The following is a 15,348-nucleotide window of genomic DNA, read 5'->3' as shown; positions in this document are numbered from 1 at the left end:
ACTTATTTTAAGCGACACAAGTTCCTCATTTATTTATACGTCTCTCTTTGAGCTCAACTGTGTCTCAAAAGTTTGCAAGAAAACGAATCCTCGGATAAGGAAGATCCTTTCTAATTTTTATAGGTTGTATTTGATGCAACTGAAAATGATCTTTAATAGAATGTAAGGTCAGTTTTTCATTGTTTCTCATACTTGCACCTCAGCCCTCTTCTGTGATACGACCACATCAGTCTTCATCCAGACTCATTCCCAACTTGGAAACAATTAGCAGGGACATGCATTTCCAGATTTTTCAACTCTGATAAAATCCCTGGCATGTTTTTTACCCAGCACGACTTGCTCTCCTTCCCTCGGCTGTCCCCGACTCGTGCCCGGGCGATTAAGTGTTCAGGCAGCGACAGACATAATTGATGAACAACCACAGCCGAGTTGGTTTTATTCTGTGCCGGCACACTGCAAACTGGAGACATTACCAGGGCACCTTTAAGACTCATTCTGCTAATTACACTTGAACATAGTCGACAAAAACACACTCAAACTGCTCAGGCGATCTTTCAGCTGAGTAAACTTTGGGAGTAAACGTAAAAAGAGAAGAGGATTTCAAAGATGCATATAGTGAGCAAAATGTTCACTGCCGAACATTTTGACTGAACACATATATTTAACCTCAATCTCACTTTATAAACAGATGGTTTATATTTGGGGCAAAAGGGACAGACGTGTTCACACTGACAAGAAAATAACTTTTGTTTGTCTGTTATTTAGCAGGACTATGCAAAAAAAAATGTGCGGATTACAACAAAACTTTAACTGGAAGGAGATTTTGGGTCAGGGAATAACTCAATAAGTTTTGGTGTGGATCCAGATCAGGGGGTGGATCCAGGAATTATTTTTTTCTCTTTGTGAGAAAAGATGCTTTTTTAACATTTTCCTTGATTTCTGAGAGAAAATCGCTGTGTAGTTTGATGCAGATCCAAATAAAATTCTAGTGAATTTAAATGTGGCTTTATCTGAGTGCCGTCTTAGTTAAGACTATGAAATGGTCCTGGTCCCAACACATGTTCATTACAATACCAGAGATAAACAGTAAATAGACCCAGAAAGAATCTGGGTAAAGGAGTGCGAGCGAAAGCCGTCACTGTCCAGTACAGACGATTAAAACAAGGTGTATGTCTAACTACGGCTCTCTGAATCGTGTATCACCATCAGATGTTATATTCAAGCCCTGAATACGACTGCAAACAGCTGAGAGGCTCTGGCTTAGACAGCGAGGGAGACAGAGGAGCGCTGCAGTAATGGTCTGACAGAGGTGTGAGGGGGGGCTGGAGTATCAAAGGTCGCAGGGTGCCATGGGGGAGGGGTGTGGGGGTGTGGGGGGCTTGAATCAATCTCTTTCTGCAGCGATGAAAGGGCATGTTCAAGCTAAAACGGAGTGTTAGGCTTGCACTTCAAAGTTGATCCTCAGAGGGTCCCGCAGCATTGGCAGCCCCTCCACATTACACATGAGTGTGTTAATTATGTAGCATGATTTATTTTTTTTTACGTAACTGAACGCAGCTTCAAAGCCCCCTCACATCAATCATAGGCGTGCGCTCCGCTGAGGTCACCCAAGGTTTAGGACCTCCGCATTGTGACTGAGGGGTTTGATAATTACCTGAAAACAACTCTCCTTCTCCTGGGCTGCAGAGATGCTGCTTAATGCCAAGAAGTCACCAGTGTCACTCCTTGTGTGTGTGTGTGTGTGTGTGTGTGTGTGTGTGTGTGTGTGTGTGTGTGTGTGTGTGTGTGTGTGTGTGTGTGTGTGTGTGTGTGTGTGTGTGTGTGTGTGTGGGTGGGCCGTCGCTTTAAATCTATACTCAACATGGTGGATCTGTGAATGTGTCAACAAATGGGACAAGCAACTGAATCTATAGCAAAGTGTGATGCAGGGAACTGGAGGATTTTAACCAGCAGACAGTTTGCTCATCTAGTGGCAGACCCATTTATTAGTTGACTGTCACAGTCGGGAAATCATCATGAATGTAACTGAGAATAAAAAAAAGCATTCTTCTCTCAGAAGTACAATTTATTGAAAAAAACTACTCAAGTACATGTAACGGAGTAAATGTGATGCGTTACTACCCACCTCCGGTATCTGTGTTTACTGATATGCACAGATTTGACAACTTTTATTTTAAAGAATAAACAATGTATCATTCCTATTATTGTTATATTTCAATTCACTGTGTAAAGGGTTGAACTTACATGTTAAAATTGGGATCCCACTCCCAATAACTATCATTTGACCCTGTGTTTACATTGTTCTCTGACAAACCAGAATTAAAAGGCTGCATCGATCAAAGCTCGGCTTTGGCAAGAGAAGGGACGAGATGAGGAGATGAGAGGAAGAGAAAGAGACGAGGTGATGAAGATGAGAGAGGAAGAGCAGGTTCCCGCTCACGCTGCCCAGGATTAACGTGTTTTTTACCCCCACGATAAACTGAGCTCATCACATTCCAACAAAGTCGGCCCTATTACTACAGAAGTTTTTGTAATGACTGTGAAACCGACTCAACAACAAAATTAGCATTATTATAGCATAATAATATAGCTTCTATATATAGTGTTAATACATTAATGTATATAAACATTTTCCTCAGGTTTATGTGCTGTACCTAATGTCTTATAATGCACATATGTAAATGCATGTAAATCAGGGGAGTAACAAATTTGTTCCGCTGTGTTAAATATTACAATTTCTCATTCATTCATCGCTGTTTCCTATGTTCTGGGATCAAAACTAACATTTGACCTCGCTAATTGATTTCCGCTCGCATGTCTCCGGGCTTAACCGATTTTCCACAGTGCAGTACGTTGGCATGGATCGCATCTTCCCACGCTGCGGTGGAAATGATGTACGAGGCCGAGTGCACTCACCGTCCTCCCGAGACTTCTGAATAAAGGCATCGACGCCGCTCTCTCCGTAGTTTCCCTCGGAGGCCACGGTGGAGACGTAGTTCCAGCGCATGGCCTTGACGATGTCCACCATGGCCTGGGCCTGGTAGGTGTCCGGAGGCACCACTCGGGAGAAGAAGTCGTAGCGGGTGTTGTCGCTGAGCTCCGGAGCCGTGGAGGCGTAGCTCACCTGGGGTATCTGCGAAGGAAAGGAAATTGATAATATCATGAGCTTGGAGTAGCCTCTAGTGAAAATAGTTTGGGAAAGAGAGTAAAGAATAGAGAGGAGGAGCGGTATTTGTGTAATACCCTCCAACAACAAGGCAATCCAGAGTGCTTTACATGAGACATAAAAACCATTGAGATATAAAAGAAACACGAGGCGAAATAATAACACACAAATAGGATTTAAAAAGAAAACAGAGGATAAGCATGAATGAGATTAAATGGAAGAATACAAATTACAGTGAGGCTACAATGCGGTGCAAGATGTGAATAAATAGTCCCAAATTTAATTTCATAAAAGGTTTGTGGTGAGCGGAAACATCTTAAGCGTTGATTTAAACAAACTGGAGCCGGAGCGAGCCTCAGGGTTCTCAGATATGTGGAGCGTAAAAAAACTAAACGCTGCTGTTTAGTTTTTGACTCCGGGAAGCAGGAGAAGATCTGTCCCCAGGAATCTGAGATTCAAACTAATGTGTAAACCATCCGGTGCTTTGTGGACCAACAGTGGCATTTAAAATTCAAAGAAGAAGGTAATATAGTGATGCTGAGATGGGACGTGGAGGAATGGGATGTAATTTACTGGTTTTAGTGAAGACGTTTTGAATAAGATGCTGCTGGGAGTTTTCAAAGACTGGTAAGGAAACAATATTCGAGTTTGATGATGTTAAAAACATTGACAAGTTTTCCTAAATCTGCTGTAATCTAATTTATTTTAGTCATAATATAGTGTCAAGATGAAAATTGGCATCAACTGACAGATTTAACAAACAGTACATCACATACAAAACATCAAAACATACATGACAGGACATCTCCATGTAAGAAAACAGTTTAATGATCACATGACCATAGACGTCTATAAAGATGGACGACGCATCTCTACCTCCTCCCATTATATGAAGATGCTGCTAAAATAGATCGGCCGCCATCTTGTGCTTTGGATGTCGCTTTGAACCTGAGTCTGTGCATAAGCGATCAGGAAATGGAGCCGCGGTATCGAGGTCTCGTCGCTAGACATACTCGACCAAGATCAGTGGTCAATCATGATGTTTCATCCTGTTTTTAAAGCATCAATTAAATAATTAAAAGCAGACTCCCAACATTCATCGGTGTGATACATCTAGAATGAAAGAAAGTACTTTCACGTGACCCGTCCACTAATATGGACGAGGCGAGGTTTGCGAGCTATGCTGCGTCCAGCCTCTTGGGGTAGATCACTGTCATGTCGTCCGTCTTTATGTACAAACTATCGTTAAAAAATGAGACGAGTAGAAATTATAACCAGATTTTCTAGGAACAGCCTGCCTCCGTTTTCACACTCACAACAGAGCCGCTGATCCCGACACCCCACCGAGTCTTTTAACGCCCCGGCCTCCGCCCTCTGCGAAGCTGCGGCACGCGGCCCGCTCCACAAGCTGAGGCGATGAACATGTCAGACTCATGAGCAGACGGCGCTGGCAAACACAAACATGTTTCTTTTACACGCCACTAAAATGTGCTCGCTGGGCTGCTGCCTCTTACCTTTCCTAAAGATAAACAAATAGTTTTTACTTGTCTTTACACTTTCCAGCGCCGCAGGGCACACAGCGGCATTTGTATTAGCAAAGCTGTATAAATGTGAAGAAGTTGCATCATGGCCAGTTCCTTGCTGCTCCCACGGCTCCAAAGATTTTTTACTGATGCGTGTGTTCAAGAAAGAAAAGTATTACATAAGAAACTTAAATAGAGAAAATAAATAGGTCAGCTGCAGCGTGAAGCCGTTCTTGGTTGACCATCATTTTATGTGAGGGTTTTTCTCTGGTGCTTCTTGTTGTTGTGTTTCGCGAAGCAGGAGACCATTTCCACTGAATGCACTGTGTCATTTTTTGGAATTGGGTAAACGGTGTTTGTGTAAATGGAATTGTTAAAATCCCAACGGCACACGGTGATTCACCAAACAGACGGCAGGGGTGTTTCCAGGTAATAACCCACACTGTGCCTTTTTGATGAGGATCTGCCGTCGTGCTTTTCTTGTGGGTCTCTCAACAAAATGAGGGGGAAGGTGCTTTCAGTGAAACACGATCCTAATGAAAAAAACTGCCCGTTCTCCCTCCAGATGCCTCTTTGCCACATGCAGCATTTCATTATCACAGACAGCAGACCTGTAGGCTGGGACTCACACACACACACACACACACACACACACACACACACACACACACACACACACACAACCCTTGATATTAAATATCTGACTTCAAGGCAACCTCCTCCCAACAGAAAGAACAACGCTGTGGCTCTGCGAAGTTATTTGGTAAAAAATACAATCCAGAGTTTTTCTTGAATGGCTCTTGGCGATGGAATCCAGGTTAAAAAAGATGGTGGAAAAGATAACAACATTTTGAAAGATATTGATATAGAAGGGAGCTAACAAATTATACTGAAAACACTGGTGAGTCAGCATGAACCTTTTTGTGTTTATGATGCGAAGACACCACTTAAATGGTTGAATGCTGCAAATGTGTATAAATGTCTAAATGGAGGTGCCAGACTATTTACAGGTGTTTGTGTAAATGTCAAATATAAATAGTCTTTAATTTACAAATGTAAACAGCAAAGACATGAATCGTGGTTCAGACTTTCAAGTGTGAGAGCAATCTAAGAAACCACTTGTTCAGCATATTCAAAAAATATATGTATTAAATGATAATAAAAAATAGTATCTACTAATTTATTCTGCTTAAGTATATAAATTAAAACACTTAAAAGAATGTCCATTGTCTTTCTTAGGATGTAATGTAATGCTTATTATATGTGGTTTAACGTATTTGGTGTATTTTGTTTAATTGTGTTTGTCATTTTTTTTGCTTAATAAAATGTGTTTTACTTCATAAACACTCACCAGTATTACTCAGGTATTGTTCCTATAATACCTAATATTGTATTTACTAACTCCTCTAGTGTCAGCTCACCTGCATCATCCATCTCATGTTTTACCTGTGGCCCTTTATGTGTCTGTGTATGTTTCATCTCATCTGTTTCTGTCCAGTTTCATTTCTGCAGGCTGAATCTAAGGTTTTTAAAATGCAATGTGTTCATACTACTGACAAAATAATGTCTGTTCAGTAAGTTGGAGTTTGCACAAAGGAAATGGAGCAGCTACTCTCAGCTGAGTGTTGAAACTGTTCCTAAATGATATGCTTTACTAAATTGTGTATTTTTGGAGTTTGTTTCTGGCCTTTTTCAGTCTCTGCCACCGCAGCCTTCTCCTTGCGTGTCCAAGTTCAGTTCGAAATATATTCACAAAGACAGGTTAGAGGCCAGAGTCGCTGAGGTACTTCCCTTTAGAACCACGGTCCTTGAGATGATCCGCTGAGTGAGTCTCAGCTCAGGAAAACATGAAATAATGATATGGAATAGTGGAAATAATGGAACTGAGTGTATTCATGGAGGGGACTTTACAAAGAAAGTATAACATTCTTGTGATTGAGGTCGTTTAGAGGAGAAGGACAGAACTCAAATCACGGCCTCGCAGTTATCCAAGTCTGACCAGACTCACTAATATATGTTATGAAGATTTAGAAGGAATTTATATAATAACTCCAGAACGCTCTGTCTCTCTGTGGTTTGCATATCTGCTGCATATCGGCTTTGTTAAGGGCTCAAGGAAGAAATGTTAAATTTGATATGGACATGATGATATTTTCAATATTAATACACTTTGAATAAACAGGCGACCAGCAGCAGCAGCTCTCTATTTGCAGCAGCTCAATTACTGCAGGTTACTTTTACAGTTTCACAAAGAAAAGCTGCAACCAGCATCACCACAGGACAAACGAACAGGCAGGTCTGCAACAGGAAGTGAAAAAGTTATGATAAAAGTTATAAAGTGTATTTTGTCAGAGGAAGTTTGACTTAAAGTCACATTAACTGTCGAGCTCCAGCTTCTCCCAAGGGTCGGAAATGCAGCTGCTGGTCCCAGTCACCGGTTAAATACAGAATTTAATTAAATATTTTGCTATTTGTTTAAAATTCCCCAGAGAGACTCCTTTCAAATTAAGCAAAGATGTTCAATTAGACAAATGGACTAACGGATTCGATTTGGTTGATCAAAGGACGAGATCACAGCGGCTTCACAAACATGTTTTTGGCCTCATGCGATCTCAGGTCTGTCCTTAGTAAAGGTAAAGATCTTTTGAATCTTGGTTAATTCATTCAGATTTTTTGCCTGATAACATTTGATCTTATCTACTCTCTTGTACGTCTTTTACTGCATCTTTATCTTGTTTTTATTATTTTCTTTCTATCCATACTCGTGTTGTTTTCCCTTTGCCTCGCTGGTTGAGAACTGTGGCTCATCTCCTGATGTTTTTAATGTGCTACATTAATAAATCTGACTTGAATTCTTCAGTTAAGGCCAAAATCCCGTGTTTTGACTTTGACTCGTGACATTTGTTCGAAGTCTAATCTGCGAAGTGAACCTTTGAACCTTTGGACTAAATCTGAAGAAAATCCCTCACAGATAAAGTTGTTCCTTGAGAAATACGCAGTACTGCAATCGAGACATTTCTAATAAGGTCTCTGAGCCTCCCTGTAATGGTGAGTTCTGTGGAATTAACACCACATTAAGGGGTTTGCTGTCCCCCCCCCCCCCCCCCCCCCCCCCCCCCCCCCTGTGTTGGGGATCAAACGGAGACAGATGAGTCCTGCACTGCACTAACTAATCAAGTGTTTCTTTACATCATATGGACGGAACTCAGCTGAGGTGTCCTGCAGGAACTCTAATAACTCATGAGTATGCACAGCATGGTGCCCGGATTACAGTGTCGAGCTTCCCTGTTGTGTGTCTTGCATCTAAAATGAGCGAAAAAGTGCAGGAGCGCGGGAAGAAAAAGTGAATCATCGCTATAAAAAGTGGAAAAAAAAGTGCCTGGCATGTGACATTCTCAGCTGTGACACCCAACGTGCCCGCTTGCCAAGGAACTCAGGCGAGTGAGGCACTGTGTCATTGTAGTGACGATTAGCAGGTACAGATCCGGACTGAAAATAGCAGATCCCTGTAACGCCGCGTCAGTCTGACAATCTGTCACTTCCTGCGGAGGTGACAAGTTGCTGTTTACCGAAAGAGACGTGTAAACTCTGCCGTCACGACCGTAATATTCCGAGTTCTTGCTCGTCGACCTGAGCCCGCGTGCTCTCGGCATCGGGGGCACCTGAGATTGTGAAATGCGGTGGGAAAAAAAAACAACGCTTATTATACTAATTTTAGAAGAAGTGTTTTTTGCATGTGATTGAATGAAACGAGGCATCGGCGTGTGAATCATGCCCCGGTGCCATATTCCATTATGTCCATTTGACTGTTATAAAAAGCTGTTGGAGCAGCACCTGTCTCTGCTCGTTATTTAGTCGACTGCCTGGATTTCAACACTCAGCTTGAACTCAACACATTCTGAAAATAAATCATGTTACAAGATCTCCTCCCTGAATCTATTTCGTCTCTGGGTTTTATTTCATCCGATAGTTTACCTTTATATCAGATTTATTCTGTTCACATCTTCTTTAGCATCTTATTATTAAACCGTTATTATTTCATCTTTATGTTTTTCTCATCTCTTTCAGTTTTTTTTATTGTTTTATCTTTGTTTACCTGCATTTGGTGTTTCCACATTTCAAATTGATGAGATTCCTGATAGTGTTTCCTCAGTTCCTCAGTTAATAGTGTTATGCTCTGTGCGTGGTTTAAGTGGAGGTACTGGTTTTTATTACTATTATTGTGTAAAGATCTATGTGTAACATTGCTTGTATGTGTTATACAAATAAAATCTGATTGATTGATGTGCACATGCATTGATATTTACAATAATTCTGCAGATTTACTGTATCAGTCACATCTCCACAACCTGATATCTCACTCTGATAGCTCTGGTTTGATATCAAGTCATTTATTATTGACATTTTCAAATGTCTTAACATCGCCTAAGGTCATAATGTCTCACTCAGAATTACATTTTAACAGAAATATTGTGTTTCATCCCTTCACATGTTTCCCAGCATCATTTAAAACCTTTAAGTGACTCTCAACTGTTGTTTGTTTTCTGAGCATCTGCTGAGACAAAGACCAAATGATGATAATGTTTGGACCCGAGGTGTAGGTGCAGTTTTTTTTTTTCTCTCGTGCAAATTACTGCACGCTGGCATGCAAAACAGCTGACTACATTTGCATCTGTAATTCAGACACCTGACAGATCCTTGCAACCTGCAGTGCAGTCCGACTGCAGAGCATCTGCTCCAGTGACGTTGCATATGGAAAACACGGAGGGTTAAACTTAGTTTATCCTTAAACACTTGGCAGCCTCGCTTCATCACAGAAGAGTTGTGACTTTCAATATCGCACAAGCAAAGCCGAGCTGTTTCTTCAGGACGCAGCTACATGATTAAAGAAACAACAAAACCTCTGAAACTGATTCTTTATATTTCTAATTAATAGTTATCATGACAATATAAATATATAAGAAATGTGTTAAAAGCTAAAGCTATAAATGGATTAACCCTTTTGTCAGACAACAGAAGGTTCCCGGAGGACTTGTTACCACTGGAGACTCATTTTTTGTGCCAACATTTGAGGACAAATGTGCCCAAACATTGTAATTAACCACCACCGCAGAGATGCATCAACAGAGGCACCGAAGAATGAGAGACTATGAGCGAGTAACCATGGATCCAAACCATGCAGATTTTAGTCTTTACAGAGAAATCATTTGTTTTAAATGAAGGAAAATGGATTTGTTTAGTCTGTATTTGTGCACGTTTTCTTAAAGCTTAGGTTTAAGGAAGAAACAGACAAAATGGAGAAGTACCACTGGAAACCGTGGGGGGGGGGGGGGGGGGGGGGGGGGGGTCGGTTTAGCCGTTAGTTCAAGTGAGACGACAATAACGAGGAGGACGTTTCTACTACGGTGGAACTTTTTAAAGGTGAGACTTTGCAAATTGGTGAGAACCCTTCACCACCACCGCCATGTTGTCAGATCTCTCGACTCAGCACTGCCCTCTATTGGATGTATAGCTGGGCAGTGATGGTTACATGCTTTGAAATGGACATATCTCTTCGTTCATAAGAAAGAATAATGAACCTGAACCATGAACACAAACATGATACTTGTTTGTTTACAAAGAAATTGGACCTTTATCAAATATAATTTTCAAGGTGATGGGTCAGCACTGACATTCGAACATTTTGAGGTCCAAACTATTCATTGAATCGAGAAAATAACCCCACATCGGCTTGTACCACTTCTCATTCGAGGGTCACTGAGGGGTGGAGCCAAACCCAGCTGACATTGAGCGAGCGGCGGGGGTCCAGTCTGGACAGATCGCCATCATATCACAAACATCCAGAGACAAACAACCATTCAAAGTCATATTCACTCATGGCCATTAAGAGTCTCTCTGTGGGACGAGGCTGAAGCTGAACCGGTTTTGGAACCAACAACCTTCTTGCAGTGGGGCAACGGTGCTAGCCACTGTTCCATTGTTAATGTCAAGTGTAATGTTGCCGTAGTAACACTGTTCAAATTATTACTTATAATATGAAGCTGTTTTTCATTCCAACGATTCCCTATTTGTGGGCCAAGCAGTAATTTTGATTAAGTTCAAACTTTCCAGGGGATCCCGTTTGCTCATTATGTTCTTCACTCATGTCAGACGTCTCATTTTAACCAAACTGTCCAATAATGAAAACTCACCTTAAATTGCTCTGAGTCAAGGCTGCCCCTCGGCGTCCTCATTAGATGAAGATATATTTTTAACACTCCAACATGAAAGCATGTGGGGACAAACATTAACCTAATCAAGTCCAATGCCCCGAGGCAGTTTTACCCACATCATCAGCACTTAGCAGCCTCGGCCCGCTCTCTTTGGACGTGTAGAAAAACAAAACCGTTATGATTATCGTACACCAAAACATCTGCCAGGCTCCGAGGTCTGAGCGGCTCAACGTCTGCTTTGTGCCGGTGAACAGTGGGTGTTGACATTGTTTTGCACGGTGTCACAGAGCCACAGAGCAGCAAAGCTTGCAGTGCAGAAAAAAAAAAAAAGCTCCTCCCTTCCTCCGAGCAGGAGCTTTGTGTTTTGGCTGCAGCACAGCAAAGGGCTGCATTATACCTCAGAGTCAGTGGGCAAACCAGCAGTGGAGTCTCTTTATATATATAAATAACGCCTGCAGTTTTCCTCTCCAGCTTCATGCATATTAAAAAAGGGGCAACGTATAAGAACTGACCGACTGCCGAATTCATACTCCAAACAAATAGGTGGGCAGCGTATTACCATAGAGTGGAGACGACCACCTGTGTCGTAGGAAACAAAGGAATGCACTGTTTGGTGCCACCCCCCCCCCCCCCCCCCCCCGCACGTCTCCTGTGGTGGAATCAGATTGGGCATCGGGCAAACGGGGACAAATCCCGGTGCCAGCAACAATGGGCCGTCCAGAAAAATCCATAAAGTCTCCACTGGCTGCTGTGAACACCAGAGGCTCTGATTGCAGGTTTTGGGGCGTGGGCTCGCTGGCCGATCACAACTGAGTTTCAACCCTCATCCTCACGGCGAGCTAACGTTAGCTCGCATATATCTTACTTGGGTATAGTTCACATGTTGCCTGGGGCAGTTGTTGACATGTTGTCAAACACGCATGGGTCGTGTGTGGTGCTTTTCACACAGGATTAACTTGGGATCTGGTGAAGGTTGGAGTTGTATTACTATTAATATTAATATTGATAACTCCACAAGGTCAGTTATGAGTAAATATACCATATGTCTATGTATTCATAAAAAATGCATCCTCTCTCTGTATAAATAAAGAAATAGCTCTGTATGGGAGTGTAAGTGAGCAAAGTATGTGGACTGTATTTATGTTTAGCATCATCAACCACTCAAAGGGCTTCACAGTACAAGTTGCATTCAGCCATTCACACACACTTTAGTGCAGCTTCTATTACACACTATTCATACACCGTCGACACACTTCAGAATGCAGACTGGAGGAGCTGGGAATCGACCCACCGACCTTAGAAGTGGACGACCCTCTATATTCTGAGCAACAGCTGTTCGTATATATGTGTGTTTTATGGATACGTGTGTGTTTAGTACCACACGTGTAAGCAACATGTGCGTAATAATATTTGTATGGTTGAGATAATCTGCCCTTTTTTTACATTAGTTATGTATCAATGAGTTTTTTGTTATAAACTTTCATATGAAATATAAAAACTATAAAAGAAATTATATAAAACACAGAAACAACAAAGAACACAACGACACCAATCACATAACAAAACCAGTAACCGTTTAGTTATAATGGGAAACGTGTTTCTCTCTCCTCTAGTAGCTCGTTGTGTGTTGGTGTACTTAGGTAAACTGGTTTTATCATTTTAACATTATGAAATAAAATAAATTTCGATATCTGCAACACAAAACAGACAAATCTCACACACAACATCATCACTCATTTCTTCATATTTTGTTGATAATCTTTGTTCGTTTTCGAATGCTTTAGACTATAGTAATCAAAAATAAACTTTTCAACACAGTTACAAAGTGCTTTTCAAGAACAAAAACTAAAAGTTGAACAACATTAAACAATTCAAACCAACTTAAAGATCATTAAGAAATATATTTAGATTGGAAATATATGACACGAACATGTTGCCCCTAAATTTGCTAAAATTATATGTGTTGACGAATGGAATCCACACAGAAAACAACTAAAACTTGAATATTTCTTTTAAGCATCCTCAACATCTCCAATAGACACAAACAATAACTTTGTTCCAGCAGCTTTTCAGTCTAATTCGGGGTCTGAGCAGAGATTCGGGGTCTGAGCAGAGATTCGGGGTCTGAGCAGAGATTCGGGGCCTGAGCAGAGATTCGGGGTCTGAGCAGAGATTCGGGGTCTGGACTTGGCACAAACCCAACGGGAAGTCGAGTTCTGTGATTGAACTCTTTGAGTCAAACACTCCAAATTCACTATCCAGGTTTTCTCCTTAATTGCTATCAGCTGCTGTTGACACTGAGGGGAGATTAAAGTTTCACTTTGTTACTGTCAGGGTAAGTGAAGCAGCAAATAGCCCAAGCCTCCTGAATAGAAAAGCAATTCCTGCATAATGATAAAAGAAAAACTGATTCTCACGGCTGAGGGAATGAACAACAACACGGCACCGAACACAATGGGGACTTTTGGCTATGATTCAAACTTATGCGTTATTGCGTAAGAGGCCTGTATAGAGGTGGAAATTAATTCATTATCTCAGCTATTTTCCGTGACTTCCACGTCGGCGGTGCCTCGACTCTTCTGCCCTCTGTTTATTTGGATGCACAATAGTTATAATGAGTTTATGTCGACGGTTAATTGAGCTTTAATGGTAAACGGGGGGGGGGGGGGGGGTCAGATAATGGTGCAGAATTTCAGCGGCTGCCTGATTCAGCCTGCGGTGGAACTATCCACTGTCAGAGTTCAGCCCCGAGAGACAGTGGATATCCCTGAGCATGCTTTAGACCTTTTCATAATATTTCCATCTCTCAGGTTTGACCTTTAATATTTTGACATTCGATTGAATTGAGAGGAGAAGGGCGAGTCCATAACACACAGCTTCTCCTGCTTTGTCTTCCGCAGACACTGACCCTGCTTCAATCATGCAGATCACTCCAGGGAACCAGAGACTCTCCTCATGCCTACTCCAAGTAATAGTAACTCTTCAAAAAGGGGGGGATTGGCGAACTGAGCCGAACCTGCTGGTGATGAGACCATTAAAGATGAGGCAGGGTGAGGTGGTTGCCTCGAGATGTTTGTCCTCAAACCTGGAAAATCCTCGTCTTACTCAAACTCTCCGACACACGGTGCACAAGGGCTTCATTTGTAAAATGTTCTCCGGCAGAAATGTTCGCTCGAACAAAACCGTTTCCTGCTGTTCTATAAAGAAGAAGAGACCATTAAAGTTTGAGGTGCGACAAAAAGTTCATTAATTGATTTGTTTATCGAAAGAGCCGACCGAGACCGATAGGAAGTAAAACAATTTAAAACCAATATGTCTGCCGATATGGATAAGATAATGGTGAATGACATTTTTCCATTTTCCAACATTTTTAAGGCAGAATGATTAATAGATGAATCCAGATAAATCGTGATATTTAGCCACAGATGTCATTATTGTTTGGTCCATAGTTACTGAAGCTCAGTGCAGTGTAATCAAACGCAAAAAACTTTAAAGGGAGCAAACCACACAGTCACTGAGCTACCTTGCCCACTGTGAGTGTGTGTGGGCGGTTGTGTGTGCACGTTTGTGAATGCATGTCTGTTTTCTCCCTAAAGATTTTCCAGATATTGATTTTTTGAGCCTCACCTCTGCTCTGCATGCTCAGATTAGCTCCACGAGCTGTGATCCCTTTGATTTTGTCTGGAATTGATGAGACAAATGACCTTACAGTTACGGAGCAGAGCTTTTTATTTGACCTGCGAGTCTATGAAACATACCACAGACAGAATAAAGAGGAGCTGCTCACATCAGCCTGCATGTTCCTTCATACCTTACTGTTTTAAACAGTGATGTTTCAAAGGTAGAACGTATTTTAGATCACTAAAGATTCGATTTTGGGTTGTAATCAAACACCCTTGACAAAAATGACGGAGGAGGCTGCAGTTATGTCTTTACAGTAAATAATCACAGCAGGAGACTTCACTCAAGTTTGCTTTAAGCCTGGCTTTCCCTTTATGTCAATCTTTGAAAAAAGTTTAGTGATAGAAAATATGGTAATCACATGGGAGAGCTTTGAAACGGTCGGCCCTTTCGTTGTGACCATATGTTAATGGCCTGTTTTTTTGAAGAGTTCTGCTTATGTTGAAATTCACTTAAGTTGAAGTGTAAGCGAAAAGAGGAGAGTTTCAAATTACGTAATCAAAAAGACGGAAGTGGCACAAAGTCAAAGTCAAAGCAGTGAGATTATCTCCCAGACGGCGCTGCACAGGAGAGAGGACACGCCCTGACCATTCGATAACCCCGAGACACAGAGCACCTCTCGCTGTGCAGCTTCGAGAGCAGCAGACGTGGTTCCTTTCACCCGGTAGAGGGCTCGGCAGAATTAAGCACATTTCACCTATAACAATTACCATAACTTAAGGACGAGTGTCACGCTCTGTGACGCAAGTGTGTGTGTCCTCTGAAG

At 41.7% G+C, this 15,348-nt stretch overlaps 1 protein-coding gene across 1 annotated transcript in view; it reads right to left on the bottom strand.

Annotated features, from left to right (window-relative positions):
* The window catches only part of LOC117761660 (metabotropic glutamate receptor 4-like), a 157,363-nt gene that overhangs the window by 63,262 nt on the left and 78,753 nt on the right, over window positions 1–15,348 (bottom strand). Inside the window, exon 3 of the mRNA XM_034585752.1 lies at window positions 2,917–3,133. Within this exon, the coding sequence (XP_034441643.1) occupies window positions 2,917–3,133 (217 nt within the window). The remainder of the gene's footprint in view (window positions 1–2,916; window positions 3,134–15,348) is intronic.

Source organism: Hippoglossus hippoglossus, chromosome 5, assembly GCF_009819705.1.
Source record: "Hippoglossus hippoglossus isolate fHipHip1 chromosome 5, fHipHip1.pri, whole genome shotgun sequence".
NCBI lineage: Eukaryota > Metazoa > Chordata > Actinopteri > Pleuronectiformes > Pleuronectidae > Hippoglossus > Hippoglossus hippoglossus.
This window is presented reverse-complemented; position numbering and strand designations above follow the sequence as displayed.